Source organism: Microcaecilia unicolor, chromosome 11 (genome assembly GCF_901765095.1).
Source record: "Microcaecilia unicolor chromosome 11, aMicUni1.1, whole genome shotgun sequence".
In the NCBI taxonomy this organism is placed as follows: domain Eukaryota; kingdom Metazoa; phylum Chordata; class Amphibia; order Gymnophiona; family Siphonopidae; genus Microcaecilia; species Microcaecilia unicolor.
Window position 1 is genome coordinate 84,254,768 of NC_044041.1, and position 12,875 is coordinate 84,267,642.

The 12,875-nt window shown below is 42.5% G+C and overlaps 1 protein-coding gene across 1 annotated transcript in view; it reads right to left on the reverse strand.

The window, feature by feature from the left end:
- Positions 1-224: 224 nt before the first annotated feature.
- The window catches only part of UBXN6 (UBX domain protein 6), a 64,423-nt gene continuing 51,772 nt past the window's right edge, over positions 225-12,875 (reverse strand). Inside the window, exons 9-11 of the mRNA XM_030218920.1 lie at positions 3,931-4,061; positions 2,640-2,785; positions 225-921 (exon numbers count right to left, since the gene is read on the reverse strand). Coding sequence (XP_030074780.1) covers positions 790-921; positions 2,640-2,785; positions 3,931-4,061 — 409 coding nt within the window. The 3' untranslated portion in view covers positions 225-789. The remainder of the gene's footprint in view (positions 922-2,639; positions 2,786-3,930; positions 4,062-12,875) is intronic.

A 12,875-nucleotide genomic window follows, 5' to 3' on the forward strand; every position in this document is an offset into this window, starting at 1 on the left:
GCTGCTGCTGTGTGTGACCACCACCTGCTGAGATAGAGAACATACTGGGGAGTTTCCGGCAGCACATGACCACATATAGGGAGGCAAAAGTTTGCTCTCTATCTCCACCTGCTGGTAGATGGACACAACCCACCAGTCTATGGATTGATCAGCTTGATGATATGGAATTGTGGGTGCAGCTTCGGTCTACTTAGGATTGATGGAAATAAACGCCAAACAAGTGGTAAGTGATACATTTTATTGAACTAACAATATTGGACAAACACTCCATCTGGTTACACTTGTAACAAACAGCTTTCCAGGTAGCAAAAGAGAGGATTCAAAAGTACACAACCGAAACAGCAAAAAAAGCACAAAAGCCTTCAAGCGTGGAATAATAGAGTGTCCTTTAATTTCATAGACCCGACACGGGCCATGTTTACTGCACCTGCCTCAGGGATCATATTAATAATCTTAGCAATAGCGAGTAAAATCCAAAAGGGGGTCATTATAGTTAGGAGCAAAAGAAAACAAACATGTCCATACGCATTAATGGCTTCCAACAAACTGCCAGCTTTCTTGCTTCTAAGGAAAATCATTATACTCATAGACAAAGCAGTATTTGGACACAGCTTGGTGCACAAACACAGTGTTTCTTGTATATCTGACTTTAATTCAAAAGCAGCACATAAAAAGGTAGAACCTTTTTTGCCCGCAGCCTACAAACATCAGTAAGAGTGCTAGTGTTGGCAGCTAGATTACAGCAATGGAAATTTAAGCAACCAAATAGCAGCTGCCTGTATTTCCACTTCAGTGTAGTGTGTGGATCTCATTAAGGAGTTCTGGCTTCAATATACTTCCAGCAGTAGCCTGGCTTCCGGCTGCTTCTATGTCAGCCATGACAGCTGGGTCCCATCGGAATGAAAGGAGGGCAGCAGGCACCTAAAATATGTGACAAGAGTGAGAGCTACTTGCATTTTAAGTTGTAAAACATTATTCCTCACAGAACACTGCTTAGATTAACACCAGTAAAGAAGTGGCCTGTACAGTTAAAGACTAACAACAGCTTGCCCAAATGTGAAGGTTTTGTTTACAAACATTATTCCTTATTTCATCCCACATAATTCTAGGCTTAGAATGCACATTTCTTCATGTAGCTTGAGTAGATCAAACATATTTGTAGGTGGGAAAAGGAGGGGGGGGATTTAACTTAATGCAAACTTTTACTCAATTACTCCTCCCTGAAAAGAAAATTCTTGATCCTAATAATCTTCAACAATAGTATGAGGGTTAAGTGAAAAGTACATAAGTAATGCCACACTGGGAAAAGACCAAGGGTCCATAGAGCCCAGCATCCTGTCCACAACAGCGGCCAATCCAGGCCAAGGGCACCTGGCAAGCTTCCCAAATGTACAAACATTCTATACATGTTATTCCTGGAATTGTGGATTTTTCCTAAGTCCGTTTAGTAGTGGTTTATGGACTTGTCCTTTAGGAAACCGTCTAACTCCTTTTTAAACTCTGCCAAGCTAACTGCCTTCACCACGTTCTCCGGCAACGAATTCCAGAGTAATACCTCCACCTCCATTATTCAACAGATGGTAGCACTAACACACTACACAGGTTCACTTCTATGGAAACTGTTCCTTCAGCTCAGTTGATGAGAAGTGTCTGTGTGAAGAGGCTGTTTGGTATTGCTCATGAAATGGAAGCATGCAGGGTGAACTCGGTGGGATGTAAGTAACGTGCCATGCTAGAATTTCTGTTAAAGGTGTCCCTCCAATTGAAATTCACCACTACCTGCAGGTTGTTTATGGGGATGACTGTTGATCTGAGAACTGTGCGTCACTGAGCCAAAAAATGTAAAGAATGCGGATTGGTAAGGGCTGATTTGTGTGATCAAAAATTAAGTGGACAACCTGTAACAAGACAAGTGTTATATGAGAAAGGTTGAGGAACTTATAAAAGATAAGCGGAGGATCATGCAAAGCAACCCTGAAAATTCTGAAAGAACAAATGATTAAGAAGAGTTTAGAAGCATGAGATGGAAATAATGTTGCAATATAATAAAGCTAGGCACCACCGCAGAGGCAATTATGAATATGGGTCTCGTAGTCTTATCCCTTTCTGCCATACAGCTCAGACTTACTGCCACGTGATTTCCATCTTTTTACAAAATTGAAGAAATAATTTTGGAGGTATCTGTTTGACTTGAATGGAGAAGTAGAAAGGACTGTGAGCAACTGGTTGAAGAGAGAAGAAGATCTGCATTTCTTTTGCGACAGCTTTCAAAAACTTGCCCATCATTGGCAGAAACGTGTAGTGCAATGGTTCCCAAACCTGGTCCTAGAGGCACTCCAGACAATCAGGTTTTCAGGATACCCACCATGAATATTCAGGATAGAGATTTGCATGCACTGCCTCCAATGCATGCACCTGTCTCAGAAATATTCATTGTAGATATACTGAAAACCCAACTAGCTGGGGTGCCTCCAGCACCAGGTTTGGGAACCACTGGTGTTGTGAAGAGTGTAGAAAAGTAAATACATTTCAAGCATTATTTTCTTTTTTTACTCATTACAGTAACTAGATTTAAATAAAAGTCATGGAGGTGGAGGCATTACCTTTCATTTAACCCTCATATATCACATTTCACTTACCAGTCCACACTCATTGAATGCCACTGTCTCATTATCCAGTGTGTGCCCACCTGGGGCCAGCATCTCAAAAGGCAACCAGTCATTCTGTAGTGACTCCCTGACAAAATCAAAGAGGGAAGACACTCGCTCACGAGCATAAAAGGTTCCTGAGACCACGGGGAAAGAAAAATCAAGTTTAAATGGATATTACCTTCCTTATGAAATAGCAGTTTATAGAATCCTGAGTCTTAACCAAAGATGAAAGCCTACACTTTTGCATAATATAATTTGGTGGAAAAAAAAAAAAACACCTGCTGATTTTCATTTGTAATTAATGAAAAGCAGCCTAAGAAGTGTAGCTGCAAATAAGTTACCTAAAAACAGGGCTTCCAAAACCTGTCCTGATGCCTGCACAGCCACGCACACTTTCATATTCATTATGGATATCATTAAACCCTTGAGTGGCTGGGCAGGGCCACTAAGTTGTCAATAGCAAGTCCATTTTAGATGCAATTCACTACAGCAGAGGGGCATCTATTGTGGAGTTTGTCTGTATCTTTGGATACATACATGTAACCAACAGAGAAGGGGCATAGCCAGACCTCACGGTGGGAGGGGGCACATTTTAGTCTGCCGCCTCCTACAGCAGCAAATACCTTGGCTGGTGGGGGTCCCCAACCTTCTCCAGCGCCGCCACATTCCCTGCCCTTTTTTTTTTTCTCCTGAGCATGCTCAATTTCACTGAAAGAAGCATGCAGGACGTCAGGAGGAAGAGAGAGCAGGGCAGGGAACGCAGCGGTGCTGGACAAGGCCTCAGCTGGCGAGGGTTGGGGACTCCCACCAGCAAAACCAGGGGCCTAGATGAAATTTGGGGGAGGGGGGCCACCTAGCTAAGCCACTGCAACAAAGGTAAATAGCTGACTGCCTAGTGGCGCCCCTCCTCTTCTGGATCCTGATTTGCACCTCTGTGGGTTTTTTTGTTATTCTCTTCAGCTATGCTTACCTTTCTCTTCACTTTCCTATCCCTATTGTAGTTCCTTTTCATTGATGGATATTCCCTAGGCGACATATCAAGTGTTAATAAACTTGAAACTAAGTCAGGGACCAGGAGTGGACTGGAGCCAGTACAACTAAGTAGCAGGATTAGTGAACAGTGCTGAGAGGTAGGGGAGTATATGACCACCACATGTTCCAAATACCTCTTCCAACTATTCCCATCTACGTGCATCCACCACTGCTGAATCATGTGGAAGTGGACATGCCCTCCATTATTATATCACACTAAATATGCATTTTGTCAAGTTTCTTTTACCTTGTAAAATGTGTCCATCTGGAAGTCGAATTCTTAGCAGAGTATAGTTGTATTTTTGCATCTCTTTCTGTTGCTCTTTCTCCCTCATGGCTTTTGTTCGTAACATCGCATTCCTCTCTACTGCTTCCGTTCTTTGATAAAAGACCAGAAAGAACAGGAAACATAGGAATGCATGCAGGTTCTACTGAACTGTGTACCAAGTCAGTGCTACTTGTATTGCCTGTACAACAGCTACATCCCTCTCTAAAACAATCCATCTTGGAAAAGAATAGAGATCTTACAAGTGGTCACGCTCTGACAACTGAGATAGACTTGTAAACAGAACTAGGGGCAGAAAAATACCCAAAGTCCACCTATTTATCTCTGCTTACCTGCCATGGATATTCTCACTGGACAGCAATATAAATCTAACACACAAGTAAAACAGACGCTATTCAAAACACACTGGCCCAATATTTCCCAAACCATAGAGTGGAACCCTCAATAGGGTCATATAAATGAAGGTGCTCCCATTAGCTCTAGACTTCCACTATGAACCTAGGGGCAGTACTGGCAGTTAGAATGTGGTCTGTGAGTCAGTAAACATTCACAGACCTGCTCTCTTTCCTTGTGGGCTTCCTGGAAACCCCCAAACAGGGACCTGTACCAAAAGCTGCTGACTTCATGGCTGGAGAAGTGTGGGAAGGTGGAGGCATATGAGGGGTCTTCTTTCTTTTCATCATTTAGGACCATGTGAATTTTTGAGTGATTAAAAAAAAAGGGGGGGGGGGTCATCAGCCTGCACATTAGTCTTGTCGATGTTATGTGTTACCTATCTTCCTAAGCTATCTTACTATTATAAATGTTAGGAATACTATTATACTGAATTGTTTTAGTATTACTATTTTACTTGCTATTGTACCCTGGTCACCACTTGCTCCTATATTCTGCCTCAGTGGTGTAGCCATTGGGGGGGGGGGGGGGGGGGGGGGGAACGCAATTTGAGTTCAAGACCCCCAAAGTCTGCTGGTTTGGCTAATGGGGGTCCCCAAGCCCCGCCAGCAGAAGCTGTGATATTCACCACTGTGCTGCCTGCCCTGCTTCCCTCTCTCTCATGTGCATGCTTGGTTTTAATGAAATTGAGCGTGTGTGAGCTTTGTGCATGCTCAGTTTCACTACAACACAGCATGGGCACCAGGAAGGGAAAGCATTGCAGGCAGCGCAGTGCCAAGTATCGCCACAGGAAGGCTTCTTCTAGTGGGTCTTGGGGATCCCCCCCCCAGCCCAGGTATGTTAGGTTCTGGCGAGGGCAGAGGGGAGGTAGGGCAAAATGTGCCCCCTCCCAACAAGGTCTGGCTACGCCTCTGTTCTGCCCCCATCCTTATTTTAGCTGTAAGCTGCTTTGATATATTCTGGTTTATGGTTTATTAAATTTTATACACTGCCCTTCCTGTAAAACATAGCAGGGCAATTTACAAATCAAATTAAAAGTTAAAGAGAAAAAAAAAAAAAAAAGAAAGAACACTACAGAGTAAACAACAGAGAAAGCAGACAGGGTTACCTGTGTTCCAGACTATCCATGCTCAACATCATGAACCATCATAGGCCTTTAGAAAAAGATATGTTTTCAATTCTGCTTTTAATTTGGGAAATGATGGTTCTCTACGCAATGACAAAAGCATAGAATTCCACAAGAACGTAGAACTACAAAAGAATGAACTGTTGCACGTAGAGTCTAAGTGTGCAACATGAGGGCAAAGTAAGTGCAGCTGCCCCTCATGTAGGGAGCGTAAAACCCTAAGAGGATTATAGAATGTAATCAGTGAAGCCAAACAACATGGTGTACCAGTATAAAGTACCCTACAGGTAACTGAATGAATTTTATATTCAATTCAAAAATGAATGGGCAGCCAATAATGTTCTTTTCAGTAAAGGGGATACAAGATCACACCTCTTGGCATGGCAGAATATCATTATTGCCGTGTTTTGAATGGATTGGCAGCATTTGAGAAGATACGAGGGAAGGCCAGCAGCGGCAACAATAGGCACCCCTGCCTAGTGCCCCTATGTAGCTCAAATGTATTGGAGTAGCCCCCATTTACTCAATTTTTGATGTAGGAGAGGAATATAGGACTGAAATCCAGCTCCCAAAATAAGGACCCAGCCCAAAATGGGCCAAAGTTTGTAACATAAAGCCCCACTCGACCCTATCAAATGCTTATTCAGTATAGAGAGTGAGGCATGTCATCAGAACATTCTGATGTTTTGCAAACCATATTAAATCAAGGGCGCATCTCAAATTATCTTCTGTGGTTCTACCTAGTATAAAATCTGTCTGGTCCTCCCCTACTAGAGGGCTTATTTTATTCAGCCAACTGGCCAAGACCTTGACTAGTATTTTTACATCAAGATTTGATAAGGAGATAGGGCGATAAGAACCTCACACTGTATGATCCTTCCCCAGTTTGGGCAACATGGTTACTCCTGCTTCTAACACAGAGGGTAGTAGTTTTCCACCCTGTAGGATAGAGTTAAAGATATCTTTTGACACTGGTGCTAGGTACCCCACTAATCATTTATAAAATTTAGCTGTGAAACCATCAAGCCCAGGTGATTTGCCAGGATTTAAAGTAGATATAGCTTCCTTAATTTCCTGTAATTGAATTGGTCGGTCGAGAGTTTTAGATTGTTCGTCAGTAAGTTTTGGGAGGCAGGCCGCTTCCAGATACTGAGAGTTCCTCATCAGATTGGACTCTACCTCAGAGGTATACAATAACTGATAGAAATGAAGAAAACACTGCCTGAGTTTAGGGGGATCTATAACAGAGTCTTCTTGCAAATCTCTTTGGAAGGACATATAAGATTGCTAATGTTTGGCTTTTAATTGCTGTGCCAGGAGTTTACTTGCTTTGTTAACTTCCTCAAAGTATACCCTCTGGGCAAGATGCAGCTTATGTTGGATTTTATCTGCCCACAAAACCTGCAATTGTTCTCCAGAGAGCAGTCAATTTTATCTTTAAGCTATGCAAAGATTTATTAAAATATTGCTGTTCTCAAGCCACTATCTTTCTGCTCTCATTGCTTTATCAAACATGAAGTCCATTTGATAAAATGATCCCCGACACTGGGGTAGCTTAAGGAATATTCCGCAAAAAATATTCCAGAATTACTTTATGTAAATCTGCAATCACCTCATTCTGTAACAGACTCTTATTCAATCTCCAGAATATGAGGGGGGGGGGGGGGGGTTTATCTTTAGAACCTAGTGAAAGTGCAACCCTTACAGGCACATGATCAGACCAGCTTAGAGTTTCTATCTCTGCCCTTTGGACTTCTGGTAAGCTCTGTTTATCTATAAATATATAGTCTATTCTTGAATATGAGTCATGGATAGGGGAATACACTGTAAACTGAGACTTGCATGCATAAAGGTATCTCCATGTATCTACTGACCTATCTGATTCAAAAAAGCTTTTGATCCTCTTCTTTCATGTCTATGATATTTTGCTGTACTAGTATTTATCCAGCAGAGGAAATAAGGTGACACTAAAGTCACCTCCAATAATCCAGTGACCCACTTTCATACCTCCTAATTTTTCCTCTAATGTACCAAACTGCCCTCTGGTGTTCATTTGGAGAATACATTTATTTGTTACATTTGTATCCCACATTTTCCCACCTTTTGAAGGCTCAATGCGGCTTACATATAACCGTTAACGGCGTTAGCCAGTTACAGTTTGAACAAATACATAGTATGAATTAATACAAAGTGATATTGTGGTATAATGAGGTATATGTATGGTAGGAAATAGTTGGGGGGAACTTAAGAGAGGGAAAAGGGGAAGAAGAGTCAGGTAATGTCTGTTACGGTCTTTGGTTATATTGTGTCGCAAGTAACTGGTATTTTTATGTTGGGTCAGTGGGGTATGCTCATCTGAACAAGTCTATCTTTAGTGCTTTCCGAAAATGTAGGTGGTCAAGCATAGTTTTTACTGCTTTTGGCAGTGAGTTCCATAGTTGTACGCTTAGGTAGGAAAAGCTGGTTGCATAGGTGGATTTGTATTTGAGTCCTTTGCTGCTTGGGTAGTGGAGGTTTAGATATGATCGTGCAGATTTTGTGGTTTTCTGGTTGGCAGGTCAATGAATGGCGCTTGACATGATGAAATATTGTAAGCCACATTGAGTCTGCAAATAGGTGGAAAAATGTGGGATACAAATACAACAAATAAATAAATAAATAAATAGAGGTCTGTCAAGTATCCCGGTGCCTCGCCGTAAATAATTTTGTGAACAGTCGTGCAGATTTTGAAAGTGATGCATTCTTTGAAACAACTGAAACAGTGAAACAATATTATAAACCAACCCAGCAATATTTACATGCACAGCCACAAACCTCCTTTCGGGACAGAGACTTGCTCTATGACAGTGTTTGAACTCTCCCTGAAATATGTATATCAACCCCTTGCTGCTTTTTTTAGATAGGTGAGAGGCAAATCTGCAAACTGGGAATTCTTTGGAACATAGTAATCGCTCATCTATTCTGTGTTTCCTGAATTAGACAAATAGTAGCATCAAGCCTTGTAGCTTTCCTAATAATACATTTTCGTTTAAAGGGAGAGTGCAAACCCTTTACATTAATAGTAACCACATTAATATCAGATATGACTTATGTAGTGTTTGTTAACAGAAAGCCAAATGCTGGACACATCTACTATAATAAAACTCACCCTCAACGTTCTGAGGACACTGACGTCAGTGAAGCCAAGCCCTGACTTCCTTCAAAAAGGTTCGTGGTGGTGAAGCCACCAAAATCGCTCCGGGCCCCACCCTCGAGGGCAGAGCAATGGCAGAACGAGGGGGTTGGCAGGGAGGCGTGGGGGGGGGGGGGGGGAAAATCGCTCCGGGCCCCGCACTCGCATCAAACGTCATGACGTTGGGGGCGGAGCAATGGAAGAATAACGAAGGGGTTGGCCAGGGAGGGAGGGAGGGGTGTTAGCGACGAACACCTTGCTAGCGCCCGTTTCATTTGCTCTGAAACGGGCCTCTTTTACTAGTGTAGTAATAATTCTCCATAGAAGTTTGTCGTTGTTTTTTTAACAAACAATTAAATGTATTCCTCCCCTAACCTGCCCCTCCCCCTCCCATTCCCCACCTTAAGCTAAGCCTGATCCCCATCAAAATACACTGAAGTATTATGCAGGAAGGACCTCATGATCTAGGGTAGGATCCACACAGTATTAATGATCAGATGTGCCATGCTCAAACTTCCATTAATAATACTAAATACACTCCCATCAAGATCCTTCTAAAGAAGTTTTTCGAAAGCAATCTCCTCTATGTCCTGTCACAGATAAAAACTGGCAAGGATGGAAGCAGGAATGTTCAGAATGACCAAGGCAAACAGTTGAGTAAGAACATTCAGAAGTTTATTGCCAAAGGTAAACTGACCCAAGGAAACCCAACACAGGCCATGTTTTGGAAGGGAACTGGGGAGGGCAGTCATTCAGTACCTTGAGAACGGGAAAGGGTGAGGGGATACAGGGGAGGAAGGAGGGAGGGAGGGAGGGGAAAAATGTACAGAAAGGAAGAGAGTTATGTTATAAATGCAGCCAGAGGCTCCATGCTGTTGATGTGTTGTTAATTTTTCAATAAAATTTATAAATTGAAAAAAAAAAAGATAAAGTACAAACAGCTTTAGAATGCTGCAGCATACAATAATCTGAAAACTGTGTGGACAGGCCAATATGTGTATGATGTGCTCTAATGACAAAGCTTTTCTTGGTAAGGATGAGCATTGAAACTAGCGTAGTAGCTGTAAAATAAAAAACAACCCAGTCAGAAAGGAGGAAGTAGCGTGATCAACAAGACTCTTCCAAAGACCCAAGGAGACAAGATGAAAAATGATAACAGTACACTTTATTCTGTTTATAAGATAAACATAACTTGACTCGACAAGGCACCGTGTTTCAGCAAAAACCAAACAATGCACAAAATGTCATAGCTACGTTCTGCGCATCGTTTTTTGCTGATTTTTGCACTTCATTGAGCACCCAGCATTGACAAGGTTGCTCTACACCTCCGTTATAACAGTCTTTCTAAGACTTGATCCTGTTTCAACCTGTGCATAACATTACCGCTGATCACTTTTGCCGAAACACAGTGCTGTGTCGAGTCAAATTGTGTTTATCTTCTAAACAGAATAAAATGTACTGTTATTTTTCGTCTCGTCTCCTTGGGTCTTTTGAAGAGTCTTGGTGATCACACTACTCCCTCCTTTCTGACTGATTTTGTCCTTAGCGGATTTTGTTTTATCCACCTCAGTGGTTGACTTGAAACAAACAACAACAAAATTCACAAAAAACAAATAAAGGAGTAGTGATGGTGGAACAAAATCTGACATCCTATATAATAATTCTCACCTCCAAAGTTCTAATGTGCCTGGTACCGTGGCTCCCTCAGAGGTGGTCTGCTAGGCAGTTTAGAATGCACTGACGTCAGTGATGTCACTGACAGCTGATTCCAAGGCAAGGGGAGGAGTAGGGAAACACGCGGAGCGTGTTTCCCTACTCCTCCCCCTGCCTACCAATCAGCTCTCAGTGCCCCCCCCAGCGCAACACCCAAGCCCCTACCCCCCCTCGACGCATCACCCAAGACCCTCCCCCCCGGCGCATCACCAAAGCCCCTACCCCCCCCCCCCCCCTCGGTCACATCAACTCCCTCGCCACCCGCAGCCACCAATACTAACGCTGTCCGGCCACTGCTGCTTCTCCTGTGGAGCAGCAGTGGCTGGTACAAAAAGAAAAAAGCCAAAAAAAGATTTTTAACCTGAAACGCGGCTCCATAGACAGCCATCTGGCATTGGCTGTCATCACTGCAGCCGCTCCTCCTCTCCCCTCCACGTCACTGCCCCTGCAGGAAGACCCCGGAGGAGCGCAGTGACGTCAGAGGGGAGAGGAGAAGCGGCTGCAGAGATGACAGCCAATGCCAGATGGCTGTCTACAGAGCCATGTTTCAGGTTTAAAACCTTTTTTGGCTTTTTTCTTTTTGTACCGGACGCTGCTGCTCAACAGGAGACGCAGCAGCGGCCGGACAGCATTAGTATTGGCGGCTGCGGGTGGCGAGAGGGTTGATGTGCCCGAGGGGGGGTAGGGATGGTTGCTGGACATGGGTGACGGGAGGTGGGGATGGGGTCCTGAGACCAGATGGGTGGCTGCAGGGGAGGGCAGGGGGAGAGGAGGGTCGCTGGACATGGGTGGCAAGGGGAAAGGAGAGGAGGGTCGTTGGACATGGGTGGCTGCAGGGGGAGCAGGGGAGAGAGGAGGGCCGCTGCACATGTGTGGCTGCAGGGGCAGAGGAGGGTTGGTGGGGAGGGGGTCCTGAGACCAGATGGGTGGCTGCAGTGGGGGCAGGGGAGACAGGAAGGACGCTGCAGGGGGGTGGGATTACCTTGCTAGCGCCCGTTTCATTGCCTACCGAAATGGGCCTTTTATACTAGTAATATATAAATGAGCCTGCAAATAGTCAATAAATTTAAATGCACAATACTGAAATCAGCGATGGGGGTGGGTGGGGAATAGGACCTATATCTACACCATAATCGGAGAAACAATATGTAAAAGCATAGACAAGTGCTTTGTGCTACACAAGATTTTCATCACAAATCCAAGGACTTCACCAGAATATTCAGAAAGAGGGGATACCCAGAAAAATGTATCAATGGATTTCAAAGAACAAATATGCAAGTTAGAGAAGAACTTTTGAAAACAGGTGTAAAAGAGATGACATGAAATGGTCTGTTCTTTACATTTTTCTTCAATTAGCCATAACATTAAGAAGATCATTAAATGACATTGGTATATCAAACAATCACATCCATGCTTTAAGGGCATCAATCCCGTCTTTGCTGTCTCCAAAAATCCCAATCTTAGTAACTTCCTGGTACCCTCTGCCTTACCAGACAGCAACAAGAAGAAACTTAATCACAATTATAGTGGACATGCACCATGCGGATCTTGTCCAGTCTGCAAACATTCACTCATCCTTCTACAGGTAAAAATTATAACCTTAACTTCAATAGTAATTGTAACTCAAAATGTGTTGTCTACATTATAACATGTCCATTCCAACTATTATATATAGGGAAAACCAAAAGAATGTTGAAAACAGGAATTATTGAACATCGGAGCTGTATAAATAGACAAGTTAAATTGGCACCTTTAGTTGAACATCGGCTGCATGCCAAGCACAATATAGATATCTAATTTTTTGTCGACCAATTAAAACCAGTTGGCAAGTGGGCGACATTGATACTCTTACTGAAAATAGAACAAAGAACCATCTTTGAACTCAACACAGAATCTCCTACAGGTTTAAACAAAGAGACTGAAATGATTCATTTTCTTTGAAATACGAAAGGCTAGTCTATTATTCCTTCTGCCTTCTTTGCTTATTACATAATGACTTTAAATAGCTTTAGGTGATATTTATAATATTTATGTCCACACTCGACAACAAGACTGTTTTTTGATCTTATTTTTAATATCATTTTGTTTTTCAACCAGCACAATTGATACCGTTATTTGGGTTCTGCTCTTATTCATCCTGTAAGTTCCTCCATTACAACCGTACATGCTCCTTTTGTATCTTTATATTTATTTTATATTACATTTTATACAAATAGATATCAATTCTCGTGCATATTTATTATCATGTGTTATTATGGTCTCATATAGTAAATGACGGCAGACAAAGACCTGTCCTTGCCATTCTCAGGAAACAGACCGTAGAAGTCTACCCACAAGTGGTAAAGACTTATAAACTGTCTTGTGATTACATCCACTACAACTATACAGGCTCTTTCTGTATTATTATGTTCATTTATGCTTTTATCTTAGCTTATATATACAGATACTTTTTGTATTATACTTAAGCTTTTATCACTTTACATATACAGATATTCATTTTTC